Here is a 12,082-nt window from a genome sequence, read left to right on the forward strand (position 1 = left end):
AACACATACACAAAATGACTCCATAGACACAAAATATTGATAAATTTAAAAACTGTCAGAAAAATATGCAAAGCAACCACTTCAAATACACAAAGTGACAAAAAATATACGCAAAACAACAATTTAAACACACAAAATGATTATGAAAAACACACAAAGCCATAACACATACACAAAATGACCCAAAGACACGTAAAATATCAATAAAATTGCACAAACTGACGGCAAAAATACAGACAATGATTCCAATAACGTACAAATTGACAACAAAAATTCATAAAAATGACAAAAAATACACAAAATTACTAAGAACACGGAAAATAATAACAAAAACACCCATGAAAACGGGGAAAACAGTAATAAATAATAATAAAATTAACAAAATACGAAAAATACACAATTTTCTTTGTTTTGAGGTTGGTGAAATAATAATTTCACATCCATAAAACAGATCAGAATGCTGTAGAATAAATTATTCTTTAGATTTTTCCATTATTTCAATTAATTAATCACGAAAAATGCTCTCTTAAGAAGAATCTTTGGAGTGTCGCAAACCTGCCGTAAAACGTTTTCACGTCAGTTGCAGCAGCTTTACGGCTACTGTCTGTCTGTCATGTAACCGGTGCTGGAGGTGTTTGTCCTTGTTAGCATGTGCACAACAGGTAAGTTTACAGCTTTATAGAGTAAAAGATTATAATTATAATTATCAGTGGCTATGTGAGAGCTAATTCTGCATTTCCAGAATGTTTTTTTGTCTCTGTGGCGCACTTTAGTTGCGTTTTACAGTAAGAGGAAACATTGCAGCGGCTTTTTACATTCATGCATCGAGTTTTCATTGTTTTTAACTCAACATTATATTACTGTAATTGTCTGATCTTAGTGTCACATTATTAACATTCATATCAGCATTTAGAATAATAACCAGCTCTGAGCATTAATACAGGAAACAACAAAGGGTTTTTGTGTTTTTAAGAGTCATTTTCCATTTTTCTCTCAATTTGTTTGTATTTGTTTTGTGTTTTTGATTATTTTTTAATCATCGTTTGTTTTGTATATTTAAATTATTTTGTACGTGTTTCATCTTTTGTTGTAGTCAGTTTGTTTTAGTTTACATTTTCTGTTTTTGGAGCCATTTTGTCTATTTTTTGTTGTTGTATTATGTACTGTAGTTTTGTGTATTTTGCGAGCAAGTTTGTGCATTTTTTGTGTTTATGGAATCATTTGTTTCAAATATTTTGTTGTAATATGTATTTTTGAAACCATTTTGTGTATTTTTACTATTGTTTTGTGTATTTTTCTGCCATTTTGGGTATTTTACAAGCAAGTTTGTGCATGTATTGTACTTTTGGAGTCATTTTTTGTATATTTTGTTGTCATAATGTGTGTTTTTGTTGTTATTTTGTGTATTTTTGCTGTCATTTTGTGTACTTTTAGAGCAAGTTTGTGCATTTTTGTTGTCATATTGTGCTTTTGGAATTGTATTTTGTATATTTGTCGTCATAATGTGTGTTTTTGAAGTCGTTTTGTGCATTGGTATTGTCAGTTTGTGTATTTTTCTGTAATTTTGTGTGTTTTTGAAGTGATATTGTACATTTTCGTTGGAGGCCACACAAAATTAGACAGGGCTGTATGGGGTCCCAGGGCCGCCAGTTGTCTATGCTGTTCTATAGTCACTTTAACTGGAATACAGTTATATTGAGTTCAAGTCTTTGGATCCAGGACTTTGATTTAAGGGAAACATTAGACAATGTATTTTTTTGTTGAGCTGTAAACAAATTACTAACAAAGTTTTATTCTTCTCCTGTTGAAGCTTTCTGCTGCTACTCCGGTGCTCATCCCGACCTCTGACCATGGCATCTCGTTTCCTCCGATACGCGGTGCTTCTTCAGAAGTACCGCACTCCCCTGCTGGCCGTGAGCTGCGGGGGGGTCTTTGCAGCCAACATGTTTTATCACGTGTGTCCGGACATGTCGTACCGTCAGCTCTATCAGGCCTGGCATAAAGGAGCTCCTGTTGGTCTGTCTGAGAAGCTGGAGAGTGTTTTTCAACAGGTAAGGAATGAGCACAGAATCCTGATAGGAATTTGTTTTCAAATTATTCATCAAACTGATATTGTTTTTTAACTAGATTTAGTCGTAACTTTGTAGGACATCTTTAGATCAATATTTGCATCCATGCGAAGTGAATGATGTCAAAATTACAACGTACTTTTGTGCATGTGTCCATATTTTAAGCTTCCTAAAGTATTTCTACGAGCGAGTATGAAGTTAAATAAATTGTATTTAGTTTACATTTGTGACCAGTTTTATTCCTTGAAATCCAACCAATGCTGTGTTTAGCATTAGCTCCCACTTTCTTTCCTTTATTTTTGTCTTTATTTAGGTTTCTCTTTCTTTTCTTCACATTTTCTTTGATATTATTTTTAGTTATTACTAGGGTTGCAAAGGAGCAGAACACTTCTGGTAAATTAATTTCCACAGCAACCTACGCCTGGGAATTTTAGGGAATATTCAAAAATATTAATTTTTGATCTGAACTATTTAATGATATTAACCAGAAAATGGGAGTAACTTTTAATTAACTGATGTTGATATTTTAGATGATGCTAAAATATATTTTCTCAACTATCTTTAACAGCAATCATTTTTCAAGTTTTTAATTAATTCCCATGGAAAGTTTCCAACTTAAAAAAAAAAAATTCACGGAATTTTGCAACACTGGTTGAAATGTTCTGTTTTTTAATATTATTATTTTAAATGAATGCTAATTAGGGGTTTGCATTGCCCTGAATCTGATGATATGATTCACGATTTGCATGTCACAATATAATATATCGTGATACTAAATAATATGATATACACCACAATATCAATAATTACAAATGCTAACTTTACAAGTACAGAATGGTATGAAATACAATTTATTACATTTTTTTTTTAAACTTGCGAGAATGAGTAAATAGTAACTAACTGTAATTCAAGTATAAATATAAAAAAACAAGTGGTATTTTATATCAAACTGTCAAATTACGATTTTCACGAACGTTCAACTTTTGCTTCTGTAACAGATTCTGATTCCGTTAAGTTCTTAAATTCTTTTCACAAAGTAAGTAATCACATACATCTATAAAAGTGCCCCGTTTGATTTATGAAAATAAAGTGTAATCAACTTCCAGCTAAAATGCATAGAGGAGTGAGTTAGTTTAACAAGGTGCGTTCACTGACACCTAGTGACCGGGCATTTACGTGCTATGCATATGTTGGCGCAATTAAATGGTTTTTACATTAATAAACATCATTTTAAAAAATCGATTTTGACATTTTTTTGGGATTTATACGATGATAGCGTTTTAAAATATTGAGATATATCGTCGAATGAATTTTTTCTTGCATTCTTAATTACTGTACCAAATTTCAGTTTCCTATGTGATGTAGTTCCTGAGATCTTGGAAGCTGAAAATGGAAGAAAAACTAGGACAAGCGAAAATCGACTCATACCCCCCTCACTAAATTGGTCATATCTCCAAAAGTGTTAATCTGGTCAAACTAAACATGTACAGTGTGACTATTGATTAATCAGAGAACTAAACATTTTGAGACCGACGTGTGTGGGCCATTTGTTGAAATTTCATGGAATGACCTGAAGAGAAAAGTAAATCTGTGAAGTCTATAGACATTGCTTGGGACTTGGTTTCAGATCAGCAAAGAGAACAAAAAGTCCGACCATACTTTGAATAAAATCTAACGATTGTTGTGTTGTTGTTATTTTTAGGTGTTGGAGGACTTTGGCGTCTCCTCCACCAACAGTTTTTCAGCCTTCGCCTCCTTCGGTTTCCATCCCGTGGCGGCCGGCGTCCCGTGGCTCCCTGCTGGGGCCCAAATCGGCATCCCCGCCAACTTCAACAGCACCACGGACGACCCGAGTGGAATCACCAACCGCACCATCTTCATCAACGGTAAAACGGTGGACTGGAGCAGCGAGACCGGTGCTGCCCTGAAGGAGGCGCTGGTGTTTTCCCGCGAGGCTCAGAAGTTTGCCATAGCGCGGGAGGTGGCCCGCCTACAGTCTGGAGGACCCGTGCTGACCGCCGCCGTGGCCCCGCTCTGCCTGGGTGGGGTCTGGGTCTACAGCGTGGTTCTAAAGCAGGTGTTCGGGCTCCACACGGGGCCCGTGCTGCTCCGCGCCGCCGCCAACGCCCTCGCGTTAGGTTTAGGAGCCGTTTCCTACGTCTTGACCTCAGACTCCGTCAGCCAGTGGGTGGAGTACAGATCAGACCAGCATGCTGCTAAGGTGTCACATGATTACGCCAAAGGAGGGGTAGAGTTCTACGATAAAATTCTGTCCAGAAATAGAACCCTGCGTGCTCTGATGGGACAGAAAGGAGAGCAGATGTACGCTCCCAGTGGGAACCTGTTCCCCGCTAACATCCTCCAGTTAAAGCACACGCCGTACACGTTGAGGAGGGACGGGATCATGACGCTCATCAAAGACCAGAAGGCTTGAAAAGAAATGAAATCATGTTACCTCGTCTCTTATTTTAGCTTTAGACGAAGAAATAATCTCAAGGTTTTTTTTTTCGCACTCAAAATCAAAGCCTGTGTACTGTCCCTTTAATTAAAGAGTATTTTTATCAACTCATCTTAAGTCATTTGAAGTTTTGCTGTATTTAAATTAGCATGTCTTTGTCAGTTGGAAGACCAAATATGCTGTAGATCAGGGTTTTTCAACCACTACAATCGTCAGGTGTGCCGTGTGAAATCATTCAATATTATTCAAAACATTTTTGAAAACAATTAATTATTGCAATATGCCATTGTGCTGCCGTTAGCCCCTCCCCATCTCAAATTGCAGAGACATAATAATAACTAGGCAAGACCTGTATTTGCAAGGCAAAAAAATGACAAACTGTCTGGTTTTGTTGACAAGTTTGTTCTTTTTACTAATTAAATTGAAAGTAATAATGCAGGAAAAACAGAAAACTGACCTTGACCTTAAATAAGGTCAAGGTCACACATTGAAAGGAAATGTTCAATGGTACCAGCCTGAGCACTGTATTTCAATTTGTAGCCAAGTTATAGAGAAAAAAGTATTTTTTTGTGACGTCAAGAACTTTGACCTTTACCAATCTTTTTACCGGTAGGCCCGCATCCAGTTCAATAAGGATCGGTGAAAAAAGGGGGTGTGGGCCCCTCATCGAAATGTGTGAGGAATAATCGCTCTACGGTGAATTATCTTTGAAACGATATATTGCATGACTATGTTTCCATAAATTTGGAAATTACCGGAAATGGGAGGTGGGCTCCCGGCCCCATTCTGAAAAAAGGGCTCCGAGCGTCTCATCATATTCATTCATAGAGTATTCATACCAAACTGCTTTATGATCTAACGAGATCTAACAGAGGAGTAGTCATTTGAAAAATGGGGCCCCTGTGACACGTCCGGGTTAATGGACCCCATTTATATATTGGTATGTGTCAATGATTTGGTACCACCAACTGTCACTATATTTGACTTGCAGATAAATGAGAAACCAACTTTTGTTTTTTGGAGCCCAAAATCAAAAATCGTGCTCAGTGTCGATGCGTAAACATTCATAGATTATAACTGCCAAATTTCAGCTCGATCTGTTCTCGAATAACAGAGGAGCAGCGATTTTAACTAGTGTACACAACAACAACAAGAACAAAGTCAGTGAGTCTGGTAGCCCAGCCTAAAAACATTGCTTTACTTCTAAAACGTCCTTGAAAGAAATCAACAAAGTGCTGTGGTCATAATCAGATATGGGAAACAAAAGATGTGCAGAATAAGCGTTGAGTTCATTATGTCCCTGAAACAAAGTGGCGCTTTGGAAAGAGTCCATCACTAACACTGGCTTTATTGTAAGGATGTAACCAGCCAACATCATTGAATGCACCACAGAGACATGTTCACAGTCACCCATTGTTTGTTACACAGTGGCTGTTCCTCTATCAGCCACTAGAGGTCACTACAGTCCATATTACAAACATCAAATGCAGCTTTTCGAACGTTTTTATTGACAGTTATTAAATAATGCAAAAGAAAACGCTGTAGTTTGTTGCATTGTATATTTATTAAGTATATTTTTACCATATTTGATTATTTTTCAGTATTTATACTGAAAAAATAATACATGCAGTTTATCTGATAGTTGAATCCAAGCTTTTCTAAGATACTCCAATATTTTTTGTCTACTTTGTCATTCATTAACTCTTAATTTAGTTTTTTTTTTGTCAAAAAAAAAAACACAATATTTATATACACACGCAAATGCCTGGCATGTTACCGAGAGTGGGATAGGGATATTTCTATTTTTCAATTTATATCTCCTTGTGGAGCGAGGGTTGTCAGTATCACTCCTCTCTGGGAATCAGTGCAAACCCTGACCACTGCTATTTGAATTAAAGTTTTCCCACATCACGAGTGTGATTTATCTAAGCACTTTAAAACCTCACAGTGTCAACAGCATCTCTGAGGTTTTATCAGGTTTTTTTGTACCTTGTTTTAGTTCAGGTGCCACATACAGACTAGTTTGATCTGGAGTGCATGAGACACAAATTTTAGTAGGAAAAAGAGCAATTCCAACATAAATGTGCCCTTGTTTTTACTTCCAGGTATACATCACATATAAAGGACAATATCCAAGTATTAGATGATCTTAAATATACTTACATTTTCTTGATATTATGAACAATTGTCATTTCATTTAGTAGAATAATTTCAGGAAATTTGCAGGATTTTGAGAAAAAAAAAAAAGTTTTTTTCATCAATTTCAGATTTTAAAAATGACTGCCATCATGTGTTATAATCATGGGAAATTTGTATCCGTGTGTATTTGGAGGGGCTGAGATATCTACAACTGAATTATTTTGTAATTTACACAATGCTGCATGTTTTTCTGTCATTTTTACTTTCTCCTGCAGGCTGAATTAGATGCTCTAAAGGGCCAGATTTGATCCCCGGGCCTTGAGTTTGACACGTGTAACTTAGAGTGAGATAGGGATATTTCTATTTTTTTATTTTAATGGTATCTTCTATGACGTGATTTATGGTAAATATTTTGTCAAAATCCGAACATATTAATGTAATGAATAAACAGTGAACTTCCCTCTGCGAAACCCCGCCCCCTCTGCGTCCGGATGGCGTCATGACGTCAGCAGGCATCGCTGCTGCTGCTGCAGACAGAGTCAGTCACAGAGCGGAGCAGCTGCTGATTGACCAGGGACACTGACAGGGACTAGCTCATTCATATTAGGACTGTCTAATGACGCTACACTCGGACCAGACTGAAAATAGGGTTTTACTTCCATTATTTATCCGTTTCGGCTCTTTTTAATGCATGCGCAGGACTATTTTTCGCCTTCTGTCGACCTGAAATGAGTGGCCGTCGTCGCCTGGTCGTGTAGCCGATGCTGACTGCAGGGGGCTCCCGTCCTGTCTGCTGGATTATCTGGTGTCCCACCGTGGATGGAGTCCGGCGGAGGCCCTTCTCCTCTGGATGGACGTGCGTGAACCTGGCACCCAGCTCCGAGTACTGATGAAGACCGTGATGATGATGCTGCTCGGCGCTCCGCGACAGTGGCTGAAGTGATCTCGGATGTTTGGGCTTCATCGCCCCCACACAAACCATTTTTTCCTCACACACCTTAAACAGAGATATTTGTTAAAAACTGGACACCCCCGGAGCTGTTTATGACGGTAAGAGCTTGTCCACCAGTGTTTTTTTTTTTTTTTTTTTAGCTCGCTGACGTTAGCTTAGCTAGCTTAGCCCTGTCACTTGTATCCAAGTTGCTGCCTGCGGAGCTAAAACGGTAATATTGTGCAAAAAAACAGTAAAGCAAATCGTTATTTGCTTTTTGTTTTGTGGATGATGAATAATATTTTTGGCGTGGGCTGTTTTACAAGCTATAAACCATCACATACGTTTTAAACCCGGTGTGCAACGCATCCTGCGCGTTAGCTGGCGTTCCACTTTAAATGGTTGCCTTAATAACTGATGATCAACTTCCGGCTGCGTCACCGAGCAGCGGGCCACGATTATCAGCGATGTTTTACACTTTGGCTATATGTTGGTATTTGAAAGTTGTCTTGTTTTCCACACAGTACATGCTCGTATGATAAAATACGTTTTTATGCATGTTTTTTAACCAGCTTCTTCATTACGACAACGCAACCGGAAGTCGATCCACAGTTTAACCGGTCCCCGGCTGAATTGGTACACTCTTCTTTCTCGCAGCTCATTCAGTATGTATAGACATATTTTATGCAGCCGCCAAGGTAATGGGGGACTATTAAAGTGGGCTGTTAAATGAAATAATGAATGAAGCGGAGGTTTGTGGGTTTGAAGAAGTGTGGTGAAGCCTTGTGCACGCGTGCAGCTGACAGTGAGGGTGGAATATGGTGTGTAACGTTAGCTCTGTATCGACGTTTAACAAAATAAACTAAGAATTAAACATGACACACGTTTATCGGTTGTCGGCCTGTGTTCAATGCTTGTCTGATCCGATCTGCGTGTGTGAACGCGTTATACGTGCACGTTTTTTTCATTCATTGGGACATATTGAAGCTTGCTGCTGTGGTGTACATGTCACATACGCACGCACATGCACACACATACAGAGGGCCGCTTAACCCTGTATCCTGCTTTTATTCTAGTTCAGTTGTTTGGTAAATATCCTCCTGGATCATATTAATGCTCATCGCATGGTGTTTAACAGAGGATGTGATGATGCATTGGTTGTGATGATGATGATGCGTCCTTCTATTTTTCCGATGACGTAATCCTTCCTTCAGCGTCCGTGCGTTGCCACATCTTTTGGGTCCTTTTTCATCATATGGATGCTGCTCTTCTCCATCCATCCCTCCACATCTCTCTCTTTTTGCTCTTTTATTTTCTCAACTTGTCCCATAATGTCAGCTGCAAAATGGCATGAGACTCAGGGAAGCATTGGATGGTGAATGGGAGCTTTTAAAGCCCACAGACTTGTGAATGAAATCCAGTATCTGGGCCTTGTTTTTTTCTAATACGCTGCCTTTCATAGAATATGCTGTAGGGCAGTGATCATATGTATTGTGTACCTCTAGAGTACTTAATTATATCCATTTACCACATAAAGATTCAGTAAAAATGATAGAGAAAGCATTGATTATGAGAGAAAGTGCTTTATTATAGAGGCTGATGGAAAAATTGGCGGGTCAACTATTGTAACTCCGATATCGATTGCACCCCCCCCCCAAAAAAAAAAAAAAAGAAAAAAAAAATCCTAAACTGAACTTGAAATGTTTTGTTGCACTTTTTAATTTTATGTTTTTGTGGTTATTTTCTTATCATTTTATATATATATATATATATATATATATCAATTGAGGATTTTAAAGTTAAAATGTTTGTAAATCATTGGTTAATAAGAAATGGGCCAGTTTTTTTTTTTTTCATACTTACTGTGGCTTACTGTGGTTTGTGTGCTATCACCGGATGAAGCCTTTTCTACCATTCCATTAACTCAAACTCTCGAATTGTCTTTATAAAAATAAAAGAAATTCTGTTTACGACTACCCGGTACATATTTTTTGAAGTATTTTAATCTTTCTGCTGTTTCATTGATTGACTGCTTCCAACGACATTTTATTATATTGTCTTATCAGTGCAATGTAAATACAGCTTCTATATAGCTATATCAGCATCAGCCAATATTCAAGGGGTGCAATATCTGTATCGTATCTGAAGAGAAAATGTTGGACTGAGACAAAATAACATGACATTCAGTGCTCCATGACAATAACCTCGCAGAATCACATTTTTAGGGCAGTGTATCGGAGCATTTAAATGCTCTTTTAAAAAAGATTTCCACATTGACAAACTTTAAGACCTAATTCATGTTTCTGATGCGTAGTTTGGATTTTTTGGTTGCGTGTTAAGCTGTGGCATTGGCGTCGAAGCTTCGTGTTTACCTCTGCGTCGACACAGTGAAGGTTTCATTGTTTTCATTTCGTGGTCCATCTCAACCTCTGCTTATAAGACGCTTTAGTGCTCAGATATTTTGAAATTTAGCCAAGGGTGTGCTGGCTGCGCTGTTAACTCACCTCATCAAAGCATCCTGTTTCTGAAAAGGCACTTTTTGGCCATTTTAGGTGGCCAAAGGTTTGGTGCATCACTAATTAATTAATTAATTAATTAATTAATTAATTAATTAATGTAAAGGCCAATATATCGCCTTTTAAAGCCACAAGAATTGGTGTGGGCATCAGCCCCAAAAATCCCACATCTGGCTTTACTTTATTATTGAGTTCTGGATATTTGTTACTAAATGTTTGGGACCTAAATCAACTTGAGCGTTTCTTTTTACTTGTCAATTATTTCCTAGATAAAACTGACATAGCAGTCATTTATGCGTGTTTTTTTTTTTTTTTTGAAAAAATAGATTTTTATTTTTCCAGCTCAAGTAATTTCAAACTCAAATATCAGAAAATCTTGACTAAATGACTGTGAATTGAGTACAGGAGAGGGTTCAGGCATCCTGGTGACACATACCAGCAACACGTAACAAAACCAAAGGCATATTCATATGACAACAAGGCTCAAAGAGCTCATGAGATTAAAAGGTTGGGAATCACTGGTGTAGACGATCCCTGAAGAGAGCATCAAAGACCTCAAACTGCACAACGACTCATTCCCAATTACATCTCACGTCAGGAGAAGGTGGATTGTTTTGATATCAGGCTGACTGCACTGTTACCCCAGCACTTCTTAAAATTCAGAGCTTAACAGATGGTTGTGCAGAAATGTATGTGATTGTTCTTGACCTGATTACACGTGGGAATACCAGGATCCAGCTGAACATCTCATCATCCTGTTAACTAGGCCTGATATTTTCTTTTAGGACATCACTGCCAGCATTTGGGGCCTTTGGAGCTTTTGGGTGGTAACAAGCAAAGAGTCAGTGTGTAGATCAGCCATTGGGGAACTGGTGGCCTAGCAGCCACATGCAGACCCATCCCCCAACAGTAACTGTACAATATGACAACGTTAAAACTTAAAAGTACAGAAAACGGCTCCAAAAATACACAAAATTACTACAAAAAAACACACAGGAGAGCAAATATACACAAAGACTCCAAAACACACACAAAAGTACACATACAAGTGAAAATAAAAATAAAAGAATAAAAACACACAGGACAACAACAAAAATACTCAATAATACCAAAATATGAAAAGCAAAAAAAGAAGATATCAAAAACTACAAATATGCACAAAATGACTCCAAAATGGCGCAAAAGGAGAGCAAGAATATACAAATTGACAAAAAAAAATACAGGAAAATACACAAAGTGAAAAAAAATGAAGGGACAAAAAGAAACATGACGACAAACATACAAAAATATTCAATTATACCAAACAATGAAAAACAAAAAAATGATTTTAAAAAACAACAAAAATACACATACTGACTCCAAAAACCCCCTGAAAAATACACGATGAAAATAAAAATAAAGGGACAGCAAAAACACACAAGACAACTACAGAAATACTCAATTATACCAAAATATAAATAACAAAAATACCCCAAATGACTCAAAAAATTACAGAAAAATACACAAGACTAAAAAGAATACCAAGTTATTAACAAAACAAACAAAATGACACCAAAAACAACAAAAATGACAGGAAAATATAAAAAACAACCAAAATCACTTATTCTTTCCTGTAATATTGCTAATTATTCTAAGTGCTGACATAAATGTTGTTAGTATCAAATTTTTGTGACCTATCTTAGGTGTGGATGTACTGACCACTTTCAACCAATAAATAGTATATCGGATTGTTGTTGTCCAGGTAAACCTCCCAACATTTGTAGTATAGAATGAGCTCTGTGCATGTTTCTGACTTTAAAAAGAACATTTTCAGTAACGTTAGGTATCAGTATCTGGTTGATTCCAGTGTCCCAGGGCCCGGAACAGGATATCTAGCTTGTGATTGCTAAACTATCCGTTGCGTGTGGGAGCAAGGACTATTTTGTCTTTGACTCATCTGAGATATATTTGGCATAAACAAGTGGGAATA

The 12,082-nt window shown here is 37.3% G+C and overlaps 2 protein-coding genes across 4 annotated transcripts in view; both read left to right on the plus strand.

Annotated features, from left to right (window-relative positions):
• Positions 1-585: 585 nt before the first annotated feature.
• Positions 586-4,638, plus strand: tmem177 (transmembrane protein 177). The gene is made up of 3 exons (XM_028436500.1): positions 586-662; positions 1,811-2,051; positions 3,772-4,638. The coding sequence occupies exons 2-3, from the start codon at positions 1,851-1,853 to the stop codon at positions 4,501-4,503; spliced, it is 933 nt and encodes a 310-aa protein (XP_028292301.1). The 5' UTR covers positions 586-662; positions 1,811-1,850; the 3' UTR covers positions 4,504-4,638.
• A 2,565-nt stretch (positions 4,639-7,203) lies between these two features.
• Positions 7,204-12,082, plus strand: part of ptpn4a (protein tyrosine phosphatase non-receptor type 4a) — a 79,971-nt gene continuing 75,092 nt past the window's right edge. For all 3 annotated transcript variants that reach the window (XM_028435973.1, XM_028435972.1, XM_028435974.1), the window contains exon 1: positions 7,204-7,716. The gene's annotated coding sequence lies outside the window, so the exon portion shown is untranslated. The remainder of the gene's footprint in view (positions 7,717-12,082) is intronic.

Source organism: Gouania willdenowi, chromosome 21 (genome assembly GCF_900634775.1).
Source record: "Gouania willdenowi chromosome 21, fGouWil2.1, whole genome shotgun sequence".
Classification (NCBI taxonomy): domain Eukaryota; kingdom Metazoa; phylum Chordata; class Actinopteri; order Blenniiformes; family Gobiesocidae; genus Gouania; species Gouania willdenowi.